At 42.6% G+C, this 19,529-nt stretch overlaps 1 protein-coding gene across 1 annotated transcript in view; it reads right to left on the bottom strand.

Annotated features, from left to right (window-relative positions):
• Positions 1 to 3,421: 3,421 nt before the first annotated feature.
• Dpf3 (double PHD fingers 3) overlaps positions 3,422 to 19,529 on the bottom strand; it is a 249,742-nt gene continuing 233,634 nt past the window's right edge. The window contains exons 9-11 of the mRNA XM_026401641.2: positions 14,980 to 15,092; positions 4,623 to 4,704; positions 3,422 to 4,103 (exon numbers count right to left, since the gene is read on the bottom strand). Coding sequence (XP_026257426.1) covers positions 4,033 to 4,103; positions 4,623 to 4,704; positions 14,980 to 15,092 — 266 coding nt within the window. The 3' untranslated portion in view covers positions 3,422 to 4,032. The remainder of the gene's footprint in view (positions 4,104 to 4,622; positions 4,705 to 14,979; positions 15,093 to 19,529) is intronic.

Genomic DNA, 19,529 nt, shown 5'->3' with positions numbered 1-19,529 from the left:
GCACCTTCAGAACAGGCTGAGAGCCAGCCTAGGGGACAGACAAGGAGGTCCTCAGGACCCTGCCCTGGGCCACCAGCCAAGCTTTGCCCCTCACACGTGTGGCTCAAAGAGGAGACTAAAAGCCCCTTTGCTCTGCATCCTGGAGCCTAAGGTTGTCAGTGATCTTCCTTCCACACACAGAAGAGCACAGGTCTCTTGCCCTCGAAGGAAGCGTAATAACACCATGTCATTTTTCTTCCTTGAGATATCTGGGCTTTTTAGGGGAAAAGCTGGAAAGGAATCGTGCTGCATTTAGAGCAGGAAGACAAAACTGTCCCCGGAGTGTTACTCCCCTGGGTACCATGAAGCCTTCCCTGGGAAACCCGGGCCCTCCCCACCTTGAAACCTGGATTTCCCCCAGCCCGGAAGGCCTCGGGCCTCCCGCATACCCACAGCTGTCTCAGCCTGAACCACAGGAAGAGCTGCTCTCTGCAGCCTGCCTCGGCTTCCTACCTGGCCCTGGGGCAGTGGCGTAGCAGGGAGCCTCGGGACCTGCTGGGTCCTGCCTCAGGGGCTGCAGGTCGGTGGAATGGAAATCTAGCAGGGGCCTCGATTCTATCTCCTCACAAAGTTGCCTGTTCTGCATTTCCAGCAGGCCCCAAAAGCAGTGTTTCTAAAATGTCTGTAAGGGAACAGGATTTCTTCTTCAGGTTCGGATCCTGTAGCCCCACCTCTCTGGTCTGCAGAAGCCACAGTCGAGGGCTGAAATGGAGCCAAAGGGCCCTTTCTGTTCCAGGGATTTGAGCCCGGAGGCAACAGCGTCATTATCTCCACTCTGTGGCCTTTGCACCAACTGATAGTAGCTCCGGTGGAGAGAGGATCTTCATTCTTCCAGGCCCACATAGGATCTTTTCCAGCTTTATCCTAATCCCTGCATTGACCTGGCTTCTAGAGAGATACCTTACACCCACCTTACACCTTGGGCAATGAGGTTCAGAGAAGGAAAGCCACTTGCCCCAAATTAACCAGCTAAAAAGAAGCAGAGCTGGGCTTTAAACCAAGGTAAAAGAGAGTGTTATACTGACCTGAAATGATCGACGCCCTCTGCAAAAGCCAGTTTGCTCTTCCAAGCTGGTTTGCAACCTTGGAGGTGGGGACAGGATCTTGAAGTCTTGAGTCCGATGGCAAATCCTTACCTCCCACCAGAGCCCATGCAGCCCACAGTCTCCTTGATCGAGCTCTGGCCTAGTGGTCCTGACCCCAGGCAGCCTGGTTCTTAAAACCTAAATCCCCTCTGGTCAAAAGAGAGATTCAAGAAGGCATCTAACTTTGGCTGTCATACAAGACAAACATGGAAGGCATTTGGAGTTCCTCTCAGACAAGCTCAATTCTGCAGTGGCTTTTAAATAACATTATGCTTTTTAAGACACCCAGTGTCACTGTGGAACAGGCAGGCAAGAGTTATCACCTCAATTTTACAGGGGTGGGAGGGACCGAGGTTCAGAGATACTAAGTGACTTGCCCAAGGTTGCACAGCTACTTAACGGCAGAGGTAAAACTAAAACCCTGATCGATCGTTCACATGCACCCTAGGATTCCAGTTTGTTCTCAGGGACTCAAAGAATGAGACCAATCTGAAGTTTACCAACACCCTCCTTTTTCCAGTGCAGAAGGTGGTAAAGGTGACAGATCCACCTGCTTTGCTATACCCACTTTCTGGATGGGGAAACTCCAAAGAGGAGGGAGGTTGGGTTGGGAGGAGAGTAAAGAAACAGAGTAGGGAACTACTCAGAGCCCTGACCAGACCAGCATCCTCAGGCAAGCTCCAGTGTCTCACCCTGGCTGGAGAGATCTGTCCACCCTCAGCTTCTGTGGGCACAGCAGTCTTGGTAGGAGAGAGAACAGGGCGCCCTTCATCTGCATTTCTTTGGGGAGCAGATTCACACATGCTCCAAAAGAGGGCCTGTCGAGTCGCAGAACCAGAACTTTTGGTTTTGGATTTATGCCTTTAACTTTCAAGTCACTATGGCATTTGGGAACATTGGGGAACATTTTTTTTTCCTAAAACTAGTTTAAAATGAATCTCAAAGCCAATAATCACCATTTAAGGACACCCTGCTTTGGGGGTTTGTGGGAGGAGAGAGATCCAGAGTAGTGAGAATAGGAAATGGGCCCCTCTGCTTTGATGGGACCCTCTCAAATCCTCCCAGGGCCTTCCAAACCCAGATGGGCCCAGCAGCCAGCAGGAGGAAGAAAATAGCTTTGGAGAAGATGGAAATCCCATCTGGACAGAGGCCCTTTAAATGAGATCATTATGTATGCATGTAACTCACCCTGAGGCCAGGAGGGCCTGCAGGAGAGTGACCCTCAAGTCCCTCTGCAAAGGAATGGGGGAGACTCACACTGCCTGGCTGCACGCCATGCTGCCCTGGGTCCACTGGCCAAGAGCAATTTCCCCGGAGAAGAAGGCCCCTGCCAGGTCCCAGAATGAACACCGCAGCAGGGTAGAAGTGGCCCAGCCAGCCCGAGTCTCCGGGGGCTTCTTCAGCAGCTGAAGGACTAAAAATAACCTGGGTCTTTGTTGTGAGCTGCTGGACCACAGAGATGGAGCAGGTTTCAGGGAAGCCGAGCATGCGCGAGGGTCCCACTGACTGAGACCTGCCCTTTGGGTAAATGATTTTTCCAGAAATGTGTCAGTTACTGTGCTGCTGCTGCTGCAATTCAAAGACAGTCTGATCCACTCCAGCCCACGGGGCTGTATTCCAAAAGACAGTTCTCAGAATCTAGGCCTCCCCACCTCTTTCTTCTAGAAACATGTTTGTTTTATAAAACAAGAGTCCAGCTCATATGGGGGAGCTTAGGACACGAGAACAGCCCACAGGCTGAGGGTTCTGAACCCTTGCCACCCGGTCACAAATAATCACATCACCCTAATCATCTGCTGGAGTAACGACCTTCTCTCCTCCATCCTCAAGTTTCCAGTCAGGTCTCAATAGACAACAGCAAACATACACCGTGGGGAAGGAAGAAATTGCTTGGGCAAAGGAATTGGTAGCGTCGCGACAATACTGAAGGGGTTCTCAAGGCCGCGGTCCCTTAAAACCCACATTTGGACACTGGACTGGGTAGGCTTTGCTCACCTTCCCAGTGCTTGGATCCCACCAGGGGAAACAAAACTAGGCCTCTAACCAGCTTGGTTTGGAGGCAGAGTCTTGACCATTTTTCTCTGTCCATAGGCTGTGGCTTGTCGCCTCACAAGGCCTCGGCTCTGAAGGTCAAAGAACCAGTTTATCCTGATGGATAACCAATACTGACTGGCCATGGCAGGACCTTAGCATCATTCTCCCAATGTTTCCTCCCATCTCTCGGTCCCCAAACCCCCCAACCCCCCCCCATCAAGTGATAACACAGTGGATGAAGGACCCCCACCCCACTGCTGGGGTTCTAGAGAGTACCACGTCCTCTTCACAGAGACCAAGGAACAAGAAGGGAGGTGGGGGTGGGGTCAAGTCTCCACCTTCAAGATGGCTTCTAGAATCCAAGTCTAGAAGTTTCCCCATGAGGCTGGCGATGAACAACAACTTCTCCACGGCACTTTGTTCCTCTGGTGAGAATTTAGGGTGAAGGGTGTGAGCTGGGGGTGGGGAGGATGTGCACAGATCTCTTGGAACACCATAGATAAAAAGCATCAAGTCACACGCGTGGTTGACGAGGGGTCACAAAACGGCTTCCCTTAAATCAGAAACCCGTGGGAGGGGCGCAGTGCTAAGGTAAAAGTGAGAGGGTTCCACAGGGCTGGGGCTGGGCCTTGTTCTTCAAAAGTGCAAGATCCTTCTGGTAGAAACAAGGAGGTGCTGGCTGAAGTACCATCGGTGGGGCAGGAGGTAAGAAGATACCGGGTCCTCTCGGTTCCCTATGTCCACGCCCTTCTGTGACTATTCATTTTCCTCTCTGTTGGTCTGTCCGGATGTATGGGAGGAGGGCTCCGTCTGGTTTAGACTGGGCTCTGGCTCAACCTCTCCAGCAGCAAGTCACATGCTGTGACCTGGGGCTCTAGGCCTGGCAGCCAAAGGCAGAGGCTTTCTCTTTGAGCAGTTCCCAGCATAAGTGGCAGCTCCAACTTCCTATAAGACACAAGATGGCATTAGTAGCATCCCCTCTCTAACTTTGGAGGCCCAGCCCAGTGGCCCTAACTTCTTACAAACCCTGTTTTTCTTCAACGCTCATAAGAGGCCCAGTCTCCGTCCTGAAAACAAGCTGGCATCTGCCACTCAGCAGAAAGTGCGTGCTCAGAGATGATCGGCTAACCCATCATAAAGACCCTCACTTCTTGGTCACGCCTCTTCACCCACCTCTCTGGGCCTGGGCCGTTTTTCCTGGATGCTCACACCTCCCCATCGTCTCAACCACCTGTCTCAACCTCTTGGGCCCTCAAGTTGGAATTTCAGCTGGTGGAAGTGTGCCTCAGTTTCCTTGTGCGTAACATGCTAGTCGTAGTCGTTCGTACCTACCTCATGGGGTTGTGATGATTACATGAGACAAGACATGAGAAGCCCTTAGCTCAAGGCCTGCACCACAGAAAGGGCTCAAGAAGTGGTAGGAGGAGTAGCTGTTGTGGTTACTGTTGGCCTCATTGTCATTACCTTCTGGGGGCTCTGCCACTGGGGGGTTTAAACAGTACATGTGATAGCCACGGTCACAGTCATCGCAGAAGAGCAGCTGGTCCTGGCAGAATACAGAGCAGGCAGAAGGGAGGAGAGAGATTCGATTATTTGGGGCCAATAATCTGGCCCCCACTCATCCCTGCAGCTATGTTTCCAGAGATCAACCTCGCTGGGTTCCCCTTCCCAGGTGACTTCAGAGTCCTCATTGTCCCCTGGACATGGCTCATGCTTTGTCCGTATCTAGATTTCCCTCTCTGACTCCCAAGCTGTACACATCTTATCCCCACCCTAGGGTCCTGCTCAATTCATACCTCCTCCAAGAAGCCTTCCTCAACTACCCACTCACGTCCAAGTTTAAAGGGATTCCTTATTCTTCTAAAGTCCTATAGCAAATAACGCTGCTTCCAAAGGGCAGAAAACTAATTTTATGCATTTTTCTATTTCCCATGATGATTGCCTCGTATATAGAAAATACTTTAAATATTTGATATCTTTAACTGAAGTCCTCCAGTCTCTACTCTTTCCATCTGAAAAGCAGACGACAGCTATACTCGGTGGTAAGGTTCGTGAAAACACAAAACCTCTTCAGGGTTTCATTATGCGAACGTAGGAAAAAGCAAACAGTACCCTTCTTCAACTTCCAAAAGCCTTCTCCCAGGAATGCAGGTGAGATCAGGGGACAGGGTGTGTTTTGAGGCCAGGAGACCAGTTAGAAGGCTGCTCTAGCCACTGAAGTGAGAGAGGATGGTGGGTTGAAGTAAGACTGTGGCATGGAAGAAAGAAGTGGGTTTTGTTCCATTTAAAAGTCATTAATTAGATGTGGAGAGTGACAGTGAAGAAATCAAGAATGTCTTCGAGGTTGAGACTTAGTCAGCAAGCCAAATGACAGAGTACCCACTGAGCCATGGGCTGGAGAGTGAGCCCATAGGAAGCAGAGGGGAATGTCAGCTACCAATCTCCTGATCACCTAGTAGGGATGAACCTGGAGGCAGCTGGAGGCCTGTAGAGAAGTCTGGACCTGAGATATGGATTTGGAAGTCATTGATAAAGGACAAAGGTGGCAAATGAAGGTCCTAGAGTGGAGGGCAGATGTCATTGAATTGATGCTCATAGAAGGGTATCCATGAACCCTTTGAAATGATATGCAAAATTTTGTTTATAGGTAGAAACGTACTTTTTTTCCTCCTAAGGAAAGAGTACACCTATAGCTTTCATTGAATTATCTGAAATTAATTAACCCCAGAGGTTGCTGAGAAGGACAAGTTGGGGAACACCAATTTGAGAGACAAGAGAACAAAGAAACTAAGAAGCACAGTCCAAGAAGTAGGATGAAAACCAGGGCATGATGGTTTACGCCCCAAACGTTGTAGCATGATATCAGAGCTGAAGAAAGCTATATATGGTGATATGCTTAAGGGGTAACAGGAGAGAAGTTAGGATGGAGACAAAAAAAAGTAGCAAGGGACTTGGCAGAAACAGTATTACTAATGTCCTAAAGACATCAATAATCCCTACTCTAGGGATCATATGAGAACTACAAGAAGATAGAATACCCTGGATTGGACTTTCCCAGTGCAAAATCAGGTCTTGGGCAGTTGAAATGCATTTTTCACAGGTTGATCACTGACTAGCACCATTTCCCTTACTTTCTGTTTTCTTTTCAGGTTAATTCCCTGAAAAAAAACACCAAGAACCCCCAGTTCATGCTAACTTCCATGAAAAATACAATTTAAGGACATCTTACTACCACATATCTAAGAAGCAAGGTCTACCTAAGGCTACACTTCCAGTAGAATGGGAATCTCATTCTGGGATATGTAGGGAAATTCCTGACCATGTCATGTGTACATGACCCTAATGCCCAAACAACCTCCTGACTCCACACTCCTTCCCTGAACCCTTTCCTAAGACTCTGCCAAGTCAACATCAACAACAACAGAAAAGCACATTAACAGTTTGTAAAGCAAAGACCACAATCAACCTAAATGACAATAAAGGACTGGTTGAATAAACTGATGAAGAACTATGCAGCTATAAGAATGCGGAATACATCTCTCTATATATATTGCTCTGAACTTATTTCCAAGATATTCAGTGGAAAAAAAGCAGGGTGAAAAAAACATATCTTCTTATGGATTCATATGTATGCATATATGCTTACACTTAAACAAAATGAAAAGATAAGCCATACTTTTTTTAAAAAAATGATCACCCATAAGCAGAGTGAGGAAAAAGCATAGAATAGGTAAGGATAGAAGCTAGATTATCATGAGTAAATACACTTCATAGATTTGATTTTAGAGCCAGTAAATATTTTACATAGTCATTAAGCAAAATTTAAATTATAATATGTCCCTATAAAACAAACAAAACACAACAAAAAAATACCAAAATGAATATAATTACATATCCAGCTGGTGGTATAACCACACAAAAACTATTCCAAGTGACTTTAAAACAAGTAATTTGAGTGTACTTCCTTAGTAGAATATTTGTTAAAGACAAAAATAAATGCAAATGTGCACTTTTTCCAGCAATTATCTATCTTACATATATATACATATATGTGTGTGTGGATATTTTTTTTGGTGGAGGAGGTATTGGGGATTGAACTCAGGGTCACCACTTGACCACTGAGTCACATCCTAGCTCTATTTTGTATTTTATTTAGCAACAGGGTCTCACTCAGTTGCTTAGCACCTCACTTTTGCTGAGGCTAGCTTCAAACTCACAATTCTCCTACTTCAGCCTCCTGAGCCACTGAGATTATAGGCATGTGCCACGGCACCCAGCAGCAATTATACTGTGATGATATTCTAGAACTTTTGCATGTGTATCAAATGAGTAATAATGTTGGTATCATTGAGAAGCAAGATTTTTGATATGGTTGAAGAAAAATACAAATGTAAAATCAGTGAGGTTAAATGAAATCTCCACAATTGGTGCTAGATATGAACTGGAAGTTAACATAAATTCATGATGTATTTCATCTTTAAAACACACACAAAAATATTTTCTAGCTCCATCCATTGAGAATGTCCCTACACAATAATAAACAGTAAAAATTATCACCTCCAAAAACCATATTATGTTCTCTATAGACCATTGCCCACTGAAAGGACCAGGAGTCTTTGGAGAACTAGCTGATTTCAGGTCTGATGGGATGAAATGTGCCAATATCTTTACATATTCGAAAGCAAAGAAGCTCCCAGTGGCTTGGGAGGCTGAGACAGGAGGATCATGAGTTCAAAGCCAGCCTCAGCAAAGGCGAGGCCCTAAGCAATTCAGTGAGACCCTGTCTCTAAATCAAATACAAAATAGGGGTTGTGGATCAGTGAATTCAATCCCTTATACTCCCCCCCTGCTCTCCTCCAAAAAAAGAAAGCAAAGAAGCTATCAAATGTTATTAGGATCATGTCCAAAGGACTTAGTTGCCAGCCTGAATATGTTTACACTGTTCAAAGATAAAACAATTTTAACTATAATGGATTGAAGCAAATAAAATATATTTAAATCCTTGAGTTCATAAAGATAGCATTCTTAAACACTTAGTCTCCTTTGGGAGGTGTTAGAAAAATATCACAATTTTTCAATTTAGTTATTTTGAATTCTAAACTAAGGAAAAATTGCAAAAAAAATGGTAAAGATTCTGTAAACACTTTACTCAGCTTCCCCTAATGTTATCATCTTACATCACCACGGTAGAACCAGGTAACAGGAATTACCATTGGTATGACATAGTCTATTATTTTAATTTCACCACTTTTCTCACTTATATTGTGTCCTTTGTCCTGGGATCCAACCTAGGATCCTACATTGCATTTATTTGTGTTTTCCTCTTGTCCCTCAATCTGTGATGGTTCTTCAGTTTCTGTGTCTTTCGTGACATCGGCACTTTGAAGAGTACAGGTCAGGGACTGTAGATGTCATTCAGTTTGAACTGGATCTTTTCTCGTAAGATTAAAATATGCATGCATTTTTTTGACAAAAACACCATTGCATTTATGCTGGGCCTTTCTCAGTCCATCAGGTCAGGGGGTCGTCCACGCTGGTATGTCTTGCTACTTGGAATGTTAACTGTGATCATAAGGGAGTCATTGCCACTTTTTCCATGTAAATCCACTATTGTCCCCCCTCATAATATATTAATAAGTAATCTTGTTGGAGAGAGAGTTTGAGATTATGCACATATCCCATTTCCCATTTTCTGCCCACTAATTTTTATATCAATTAATGGTTATTGCTTGCAATAACCACAAATGTGATGTCTCCCTAATGATGATTTTCCTGTTCCTTCTACATTTATTCATTGGAATTCTGCACTAAGGAAGCGCTTACCTTCTCTCCACTCATTTATTTATTCAACATAAGTTGAATAAATAAATGAGTGGAGATGTTTTTAAACATAAGTGTGGATGTTTATTCTATTCATTTAGTTTCTCACATTTTCCTATATTTGACCACTGGGATTTCCTTCAGGTTGGCTCCTGTGTCCTGTAGACATGTCCTATCGGTTTCTGAGTGCTTCCTTCCTTTCTGACACCACAAGATGCTTCAGGCTCATCCTGTGTCCTTTTCCCCAGTCCTGGCATCAGCCATTTCTCCAAGGATATCTGGTTCCTTTTACTAAGAATGGGACGAAGATCACCACTGAACAAGGAAGAGGGGTGGGAGGGAATGGGAGGGAGAAGGGGAATTGCACGGAAGATGGAAGGAGACCCTCATTGTTACACAAAATACATATATGATGGTGTGAGGGGGGAGGGAAGAGAGAGAGAGAGAGAGAGAGAGAGAGAGATAAGTGTCACAATAGAATGGGTAGAGAGAGGTGATGGGAGGGGAGGGGAGGGGAAGGGAGGGGAGGGGAGGGGGATAGGGAGGGCAGCAGAATACACCTGACACTAGGATTGTACACATGGATGTATAACCAATGTGATCCTGCAATCTGTACACGTGGAAAAATGAGAATTCATACCCTATTTGAATCAAATGTATGCTATGTCAAGATCATTGTATTGTCTTGAGCAACTAATTTAAAAAAATGGGACTGAGAACCAACATCTGGGTGCTATGCATTCTCATTGCTTCTGAGCAGTCATTGCTTCTAGCTTCTGGCCATGAATTGAATTTGGACAGTACTCCCCAAAGGTCTAGATGTTAAAGGCTTGGTCCCAGGGTGGTGACATTGGGAGATGCCGTTGACCTTTACAAGGTGGAACCAGGTGGGCGGTTCTTAGGTCATTGGAGACATGCCTTCAAAAGTTGGTGTAGGTCCCTGTTATTTTCTGAGCTCTCTAATTTCTGGTTCATGATGTGAGTGGTTTTCTCCAAAATGTGCTCCCTGTCCAGAACCTTATTAGAGGCCCAAAGAAATGGGGGCCACCTGGTCAGAGACTGGAATCTCCAGAACAATGAACTAAAGAAATCTTTGCTCTTTACAAGTTCATTGCCTCAGGTATTTTTTTGTGGTAACATGAAGCTAGTACAGTCCTCCTTTCCAACAGTTCTAGGAAATAAACACAGGCATGTATATATAATATTATATTTAAAAACATGAGTTGATATCGATACTTCCTATTCCAATCCAATGCCACAGGGTTCAATATAGCCTTCCTCTTTTGTTATTCTTTCTCCGACATTTAGAAATCTGACTCTCACTGGCCACAATATTGTTACTAGTTCAAGCCTAGCCATGAACATAGAGTAGTTTTATGATTACTATTTCATATACCAATGAAAACAAATCTTCTAACTAGAGTACCATATTTGTGTGCAGTTATTTTGTTTTTAGCCTTATAATACAGAGTCACAATACTATTTTTAGAAATTACTTAATGTAGTTCTTTTCCCCACACTTTAGTATGGCTGTGTTATATATTTATATATTTAGTTGGATTTGTTTGTTACTGTTTTTATTACATTTTCATTTTTTCCACATCCTGGTTGACTAAGTATTTATCTTTTGGGGAGATATATGAAAACCTTATCTCGATTCTAAGAGTCAGAGCTATACAAAAATATATTCACAAAGAAATGTTGATCCTCCCTTATCCCTACTACCTTATTCCCATCTTACTATTTTTTCTCTGCCGGATTCCCCTGTATTCTTCCTGTATTTCTTTTACACAAATGCATAGATGTATATTTTCTTACATCTACTTTTTTTTCTTATAATAAAGGCAGACATGATGATATTGGATTTTATTTTGATTTTTTTTCCACTTAATAATATATCCTGAAAGTCCTTCCATACCAATTCATAGACATCCTTCTTCTTCTTTTTCACAACTGTATGGTGCTTCATATGCTTGGTCCATGGTTTATTCAACCATTCTTCTGTGCATGGACATTGAGGTTGTTTCCAAAAATTTGTAATTATAAACAATGCTACCATAAATCACCTTTTGCATATGTTTTTCCATACTGTTGGGGGTACATTCCTGTGAGTGGAACTGCTGAGTCAAAAGTGGAGAGCCCAGTGGTTTTGTTAAGCATTACCAAATTTCCCTCCAGAAGGGTTGTCCCACTTTGTATTCCCTTCAACAGTAAATGAAGGTACCTGTTTGCCATACTTTCAAGAGAATATAGGATCCTACTTTTTAATTTTTTTTTTTTTTGCCCACTAGATGAGTAAGAAGTTGTATTCAGTTTTGTTCTAATTTGAGTTTCTTTGAGTGCATCTGAACATTTATTTCCCATGTTTCAGGTCCTTTTTAATATAGTTGATGAATAGTTCTTCACATTTTTTTTTCTCATTTTCTATCAGGTCCCTAGTCTTTTGTTCCTCATTTTTAAGAGTTCTTTACCTACTAGAGTCATTTGCCCTTTATCCTTGGTACATAAACCACAAATACTTCCTCATAGTTTGTCAGCTGCCTTTTGACTAGATCATATTTTTTACTTTGCAAATGTCTTATGGAACTGAATTGATCAATATTTTATTTCATTGCTACTAGATTTTAAGTCACAGTTAGAAAACCTTTCCCTATATTCAGAATAAAGAGGAATCACTCATGTTTTCTTCTACTACTGGTATGGTTTTCCTTTCTACATTTAGATTCCCAATCTATTTGGAGACTGCTCTTATGTCTGGTGTGAGATATGAACCTAATTTTGTCTTTTCCCAAATGGCTACCCCCATTGTCCCAGCACCATTCATTAAAAAGTCTATCTTTGGACGTGGAAATTTTAGATGCAACCTTTATCCTATAGTACATTTCCATACGTAGGTGGGTCTATTGATGTACTTTCTATTCTATTCCAGCTGGTCTATTTGCCTACTCATGCGTCCGTATCATACTATTTCCAGGTAGAGACTTTCTCATGGGTTTCCATGTCTGGTAGAGCCAGCTTCCATTATAGGTTGTTTAACAAACATTTTTCCTGTGTATTTCTATGTTTGTTTTTCCATATGAATTTAAGTGTCAACTTATCTAACTCCATAAAAAAAAAATGCTTGTTGGCCCTGAACTAAATTAAAATCATAAATTAGCTTAGGAGTAATTGCCATCTTAAGAATGCTGAGTCATTCTACCCAAGATCACAGTATATGTTGACATTTGTTTTTTGTGTCTTTTCAAAAGTTAAATCTTCTCTTCATATAGGTTTTACGTATTTGTTGTTAAATACATTCCTCTGTATTTCTTATTGTTGCTGTTATAACTGGAATTATGTTTTCTAATTGGTTATTTTTTGTATATATGAAGATTCCTAGGTATATTCCTTTATATCCTGTTAATTTTTGTGCTTGAGTTAGCTTTATCATCGATTCTCTAACGTTTTCCAGATAAAGTATCACGTCATTTGAAAGTAGAGTTTTACTAAAGGTTGAGTATCCCTTATTTGAAATACTCAGCACCAGAAGTGCTTTAGATTTGAGACTTTTTTCAGATTTGAGACTTTTTCAGATTTTGGAATATTTTATGTACATAATGAGCTACCTTGGGAATGGGACCCAAGTCTGAGGGCAAAATTCATTTACATTTCATATGTTTCAGCTTATACACAATAAGCTCATGGTAATTTTATGTAATATTTTTGAGAATTTTAGGCGTGAAACAAAGTTTTGTGGTATAGAATTTTCCACTTTGTGTCACGTTGGTACTAAAAGTTTTCATAATTTGGAGAATTTTAAATTTTTAAATTAGCAAGGCTCAACTTGTATTTTGTTATCCATTCTTACGTCTCTAATTGATTTCTCCTACCTAGTTGTTCTAGCTAAGCCTTTAGAATAATTTGAAAGTTAGAATAATTTGGAAGTTAGTAGAATAATGAGCATCCTCACCTGATTCCTAATCGTAGTGGAAATGCCCCTAGTGTTTTCCTCATTAAATAAGATACTGGCTTTAGTTCTAAGTTTAAATATTTTAGCATGTTAAGAAGGTATCCCATAATTTCTATTTTCTGGAGTGTTTCATGAATTGTTATTTTAACCACCATATTATTTTGAAAACTGGTAAAGGTAAAAAAGCAAGCATTTATCCTGCCTTTTCTATATATTCTATACCTACACGCTTGGGTTAGTTTCTGTTTGTAGAACTACTCCAGCTCATTTACAAAGAAGAAATTATCAAACACAAATTTCACTATTTGCAACCCCTCATGAAATGGTCAATCCGATTGAAGGTCATCCATAGAGTCACCTCACAAAAAGAAAAGCTATTTTACATACCTCCTGATAAAAGCACACATCATCATCTACAAAGCAGTCTCGTCAGAAAAGAGAGAGACGGGGAGACAGACACAGAGATTGATGGTGAGGGGAGAGAGGGACAAAGACAAAAAGAGAGAACATGAATTAAGCCTCTAGCTCTAACTACCAATTTACAAGAGACAGGGGGAAATGTCAAACTCCACAAGGAGGCATTCGGTAAAATACGGTTACGGGAACTCTGTGGAACAAATGATATCATTTCTCCAACAATGGATTTAAGGTGGGCAAGAGAGAGCAAGGTAGAGGGTGATATAGTTTGGATATGAGTGCCCCCCCCAAAGCTCCTGTGTTGATACAGGAATGTTCAAAGGTGAGGTGATTGGACTGTGAGGACTGTGACCTAATCAGCCCCTTCTAGGTCGAATAGACTGACTGGATGGAACTGTCAGCAGGCCGGGGAGCATGGCTGCAGGAGGTAGGTCACTGGGGGCATGCCCTGGAGGGGTGCATCTTCTCCAGAGCCCTTCCCATCCCTGCCACTCTACTCCCTGCTTCCTGGTTGCCAGGAATGGAGCAGTGCTCCTCTAGCATGCCCTTCCACCATGATGCCCCGCCTCACCTTGTACCCAGAGCAATGGAGTTGGCCCACCATGGACTAAACCTCTGAAACTATGAGCGAAAATAAATTATCTGTCCTCTAAGTTGTTCTTCTTGGGTATTTTGGTCACAGTGACAAAAATATGACTAACAGAGGGGAAAAGTATACATTATTTAAAGAAAAAAATATATATATGTAGTATAGGAGATTTAACCCAGAGGTGCTTTACCACTGAACTGCATACATCTGTAGCCCTTTTTTATTTTTTAAGACAAGGTCTCACTATTTTTTAAAGGAACCTCAAATATATAGCAACTAATTACAATGCCTGGGGCCTTACTTGGATTCCAATTCAAATAAAAATACTTGTAATGCAACTTACTGGATGCTTGTTTATATTAAGGAATTATTGTTTTTTTAGCTCTGTTAATTTTGGGGGGGTTTTGTTCGTTCGTCTGGTTGGTTGGTTGGTTAAAAAGTAAGTTCTTGTCTTTTTTTAGATACCGGTGACATATTGGCAAGCGAACAGATATTAGAACTATGACTAAGTTCTATGATTAAGAAGGTAGTAGTATTTCTAAAAGATGGGGCATCGACTGACCATTGTTGAAGCTGGTGTTGGGTTACATCAGTTTCATTATTTTACTTTCGTGTGTTTTAAATTGTTCATAACAAAAATTTTTTTGAAATGTCTGTATTATTATATTTACTCTGTAGGCCAAATGAGATCAGACACTGTGGAATGCAGTGGAAACAACCAAGCGCAACCCAGCAACCCACCTATAAGCAATGGTCCTCCCTGTCAGACACTAAGCCCTGGAGGGTTCATGGCCAGGTTGCTCCCAAGGGCAAATGGCCATCCAGGCAGCCACTGCCAGTCACCTACTGCATCTCTTGGCAAGGCACAAAGAGCACCAACAGTCCCTGTAGCACAAGGGGCCCAAGGGATGTGGAGGCAAACAAGGCCCACTGATGTTTTCCTCGGGAACCCAGGGCTGAGAGCCCTGTCTTCCTCTCCTTCCTTCAGAGGACTCCCAGCCGCTTGGACCCCCCACCAACAACAACAGGGAAAGCCCCAAACTCACGTCATTCTCCGAGGTCCCACAGAGGATGCAGGATTTGCATTCTATGCACTGCCACTTGTAGGTCTTGACAGCCTCCGTCATGTTCAGGGTGAACTGTAGGCAGGTCGGGTGACCTGCAGGAAACCAGAAGCAGCAGCATTAGGGCCAGAGGCTCGGACCTGTCGCCCCCATACACCACTAGCCAAAAACACATCTAGGCCCAGTGTGGAAAAAGACCAGGGTAACACAGGCTGGGAAACAGGGCCCTCCCCACTCTCCTCACCAACCCTTCCCCCATTACATCAGTTGGAGGCCAAAAGGGAGAAATGATCATTAATCCCCTTACCAGGGATAAATGCCATCCAGCCCCGCTTACTCAAGGAACCATGCCCCCCATAAGCCTGCTCAGCTGATGAGAGCAGAAAGCGGTTATTGGAGAGAGCAGAGCACACAGCATAAGGCAGCCCCCGGAGACACCAGCTGTATCTCCCAAGGCCCAGCTTCAGTCTTGGCAGAAGGAACACGTAATTGGTTAGGTGGGGCTTCCTGATCACGCTGCCTTGGAATACAGGGGAGGAGGTCAGAAGATCATATAAAGGTTTCCAGGGATGCTGCTCAAAGGCAGTCAGTGGCATTACACTGTTATCAAGAGTGTCTGTGCTCACAGCCACGGGACTAGCAAAAGACCAAGCCCTGAACAGTCCCAGGGACTACAGAAGGAAATGATGCAGGGGTTGGGGATCACCCTTATCCAGAGCTTCCAACTCTGCCAACCCCACTGTATGGTGCATCCGATTGCCTCTTTCATGTGAGGGCGTTTGGACCTTAAAGGATACTCTAGACAGGGACAGCAATTAGGGTGAGCTCCACCTAGTGCCCTCCACGGACAGGATCCCATATGGTAGGTACCTTGGGCCAAGCCATGTCCCAACAGGAGGTGCGCATGTCTTCCTTTCAGACCTTCACAGAGTAGCAATTCTCCTGAACTCTAAACCTATGTGTTCCACGACACACTTGACCTTTCCATTGGAAATCTCACAGACTTCCCAAATTGAACCCACTCAAAACAGAATGACTCTTCTCCTCAATTCTCTCTCTGTGTTCCTTCTATAATCTTCCTCGTCTGAGTAAGTTTCATTGCAATCTGTCCACCTCACAACACACTTTTCACCTAAAAAGGGGTACCTCCCTCCCTTCTCTCCTTCCTCCCTTCTTCCCTACTCCCTCCCTAACCCCTCTCCTTCTTTCTTCCTGAAGATTTACATTTTTATTTGTGCTTCCTTATCTTAAAAGATCTTTTCACCTATTTGCTTGGAAGTAATGACAGCTTTGTAGGAAATTACAAAATATAGTCGCAGACCAGAGGTAGACATTTAGGAGCTTTTGCTAAATAAGTGGTAACTGAAACCATAAGAATCAATGAAATCATCTAGGAAAAAGAGAACAGGGGGAGAAAGGAAAAGAAGAAAGGAGAAGAGAGGAAAAGGTCTAGGACTGAACTTTGGGGAACTCAACTATTTAAATATCAAAGGAAAGAACCAGCAAAGGAAACAGAAGGAGGGCCAGAGGTAAGAAGCAACCTAGGCAAGTATGGGGTGATCACAGCTAAAAGAAGAGACCCCAAGAATGAGGATTTGGCTTACTGTGTTCCTGCCACAGGTTCTTGAGCTTGTCATTGCTCCATAAAGACCCTGAGTGGGGGAGTGTTGGCAGATCAGAGCAAACACACCCAACTAATAATAACATTTTCTAGAAGCACCTTCTTCCTGAGGAAGGAAGGTCAGTGATTCCAGAACATGGCAGACCTATACATCTGGAGCTGGGTCTGTGGGTGGGACGGGCCTGGTGCGTGGGCTTCATGCACCCAGCAACACTCCACAGATGTTTGTTGAGAGCCAACTCTGTGTCCAAGTTCTCGTAGACTGTGCTGTGCTCTGAAGGCATTTTCTGAGATCGATTTGGACAGAATAGTAGCAAGCAGGTTTGGAAACTCCTTGGAAGTCTGTGAAAAATTCCCACAGGCTTTTTTTGGTGTGTTCCTATCTTAAAAAGATGGACTCTGGTTGCAGAGCTCCTGCTTCTCAGAACTCAAGACTTACCACTCAAGTGTGAGAGAAAAGAAGGGGATGGAAAGAGTATGGCAACTTTTCAACCAGGGAAAGGACAGGGCAGTCATGCAAACAGCCATGGGCAGGTGAGAATATTGTGCCCAGAATTAAATCCTCCTGTCAGTGCCACTATACCAGGTCAGAAGTCTGTTTCCTCAATCCAGAAAGTGGAAAACTCATTTGCCATATAAAACTGCAAGAATAAGATTTCTTATCTACCATGGAAATGACTTAATAATGCATACTATTGGACAAAAGAAAAAGTTTCTAAGGAATGTGAAGCTCATTTCTAAGTTTTACTGCTAGGACTCTTTATTTGTGCCCTGAACTAATTCCTGAGACCCTTGGAGGTAAGAAATAACAGATACAGAATTTCCAATTCAAGGTTGGAAGAAAAAAAGGGTACATTGCTACAAAGCAGTTCACTTATAGATTCCTATCTTGATCTCTTTGTAAGTTAATCACCAGTTTCTAATGTACTTACTTGGAAATTTCAATTTTCAAGGTCTTCAGTTTTCTTAAAGCAAGGAATACCTATATTGCTATTTAAATAGTCCAATGTATTGAAAAGGGAGACAACTCTTCCCAGGTCCCTCTGGGTGCAATGATTCAACAGAACATTTATAAGATTCCAATTACCAAAATGAATTTAGAAAGTGATGCAATGTACATGATTCATCCAGGCAGATTATTAAACACACACATACACACACACACTCCATTCCCCAGAGCTCCTCCAAAATTGTTCTATCAGGAGAATTCAGTAAATTTCCCACCCACTCGCTTCGTTGATCCAGTAATGCACATGGTGTAAGGAGGCATTCCTCATCCAGCCTTAATTCCTTCCCAAACTGACCTCAATTCTCCCTAGAGTTGCAACAGGAAATGTCACCTATGGCCACTATATACAGGAAACCTAACTCCTGGGCTGAGCTTTCAGGTAATAGGGATTTGGCCTCAGGGTAACATTTCAGCAGATGGGAAGAAAAGGGAAACAGTAGGATTTGGGAACTGTTCAGACAGAAGACAGGCTGTGAAGCTGGAATACCAGATGTTTAGGGCACTAGAGTCAACTGAGCTCAGTGAAAAGAAGATGGGCTTCTAGGAGCAATGACGGCTGCCTTGCCACTCAAAGAACACATGTGCACAGATGTGGAGAATGTTCCAGGGGCAGCAAGTGGGATTTGGGGGATTCTGGGGAGAAGACACAGAAGTAAGTATTCATGCAAAACCAGAATTAGTGCTACATTCACAGATGCCTGTATGTCTCTACTCAGCTGCCCACGAATATGGATGTGTTCAACCTTTTGGGGAAGAAAATATTTAAATACACCTTGTTGATTATCCTCATGTTATGATGGTGACTTAGCAGCTAACACAACACACTAACCAGTCAATCTCGCCCCATAGATACTCGATACAGTGAGAGAAACAGTTCATTTTCAATAAAGCCTTGGCAAAAACCAATATACAAACTGCTATGATGTGTCTCTTACATTATGACCCTTATTAAAAGAGTTTTTTATTTCATTATTGCCAGTATTTAATTTGGAGTAGGCTCAGCCACATCACTGATTAAATTAGAGGTCTAGGGAAAAAAATTATCTTGCTAGGTTTGTGCTGAAAATATAAATAAAATAGCTACAAATAACTGTGGAACTAGCATGATCTATTATTTATTCATTGTGAAATTATAAACATCTAATTATGTTTTATCACCTTATTTATCAATGTTGATCTCTCCAAAAACTAATTTCTTAGGAAAAGAGAACCTAAATATCCATGGTCTCAGGCAAATAAGTACAAAATTCAAATTGTGCTCTAGAAATCATATTATACAAAATACACAGCATCAATTTCAACCTGAAATAACACCAAAACAAAGTTTCCATGTGCATTCATTAGAAAATAATTTGGCAAATTTCTAGCAGTTTTCTATACTCATACACCTGTGAAATTTTTAATATTTACATATTGCATGCAAATATATATGAAGCTTTAGCTAAAGTATTTATGCAAAGTACAGTTAACTGAATCATCATGCTAAAGAGTAATTTGAGGAGAAAAAAATATATTGCTAGCTCACTTTGGGAAGAGAACTCATTTAATCAGATCCATTTCCATTCATATTTTTTTTCTCTGTCTCTCTCCATTCCTCTCCTAACACCCTCCATTTTAGACCCAGAAAGGACCCTCTGATTCATTACACCATTACACTTAATCTGTAAAGAGGTACCCCAATTTTAAGCAATAAAGAATCAAAACTCTTTCCATATATATTCTGACTAGCATGTTAACAGTGCTTCTTGTGTATTATTTCTTCAGTCCTACTTTGTAAACCTTCTGCAATGGTCTGCAAGCTCACCTCTGTCTGCCTAGAAGTTACTTCTTATGCTGAAGACACCCACAGATTCCTAACCACAATGGCAGTCCACAGCTAGCTGAATGGCTCCCTTTTTTCTT

Source organism: Urocitellus parryii, chromosome 6 (assembly GCF_045843805.1).
Source record: "Urocitellus parryii isolate mUroPar1 chromosome 6, mUroPar1.hap1, whole genome shotgun sequence".
In the NCBI taxonomy this organism is placed as follows: domain Eukaryota; kingdom Metazoa; phylum Chordata; class Mammalia; order Rodentia; family Sciuridae; genus Urocitellus; species Urocitellus parryii.
Note: the sequence above shows the minus strand (reverse complement) of the source record. Positions and strands in the feature narration are given on the sequence as shown.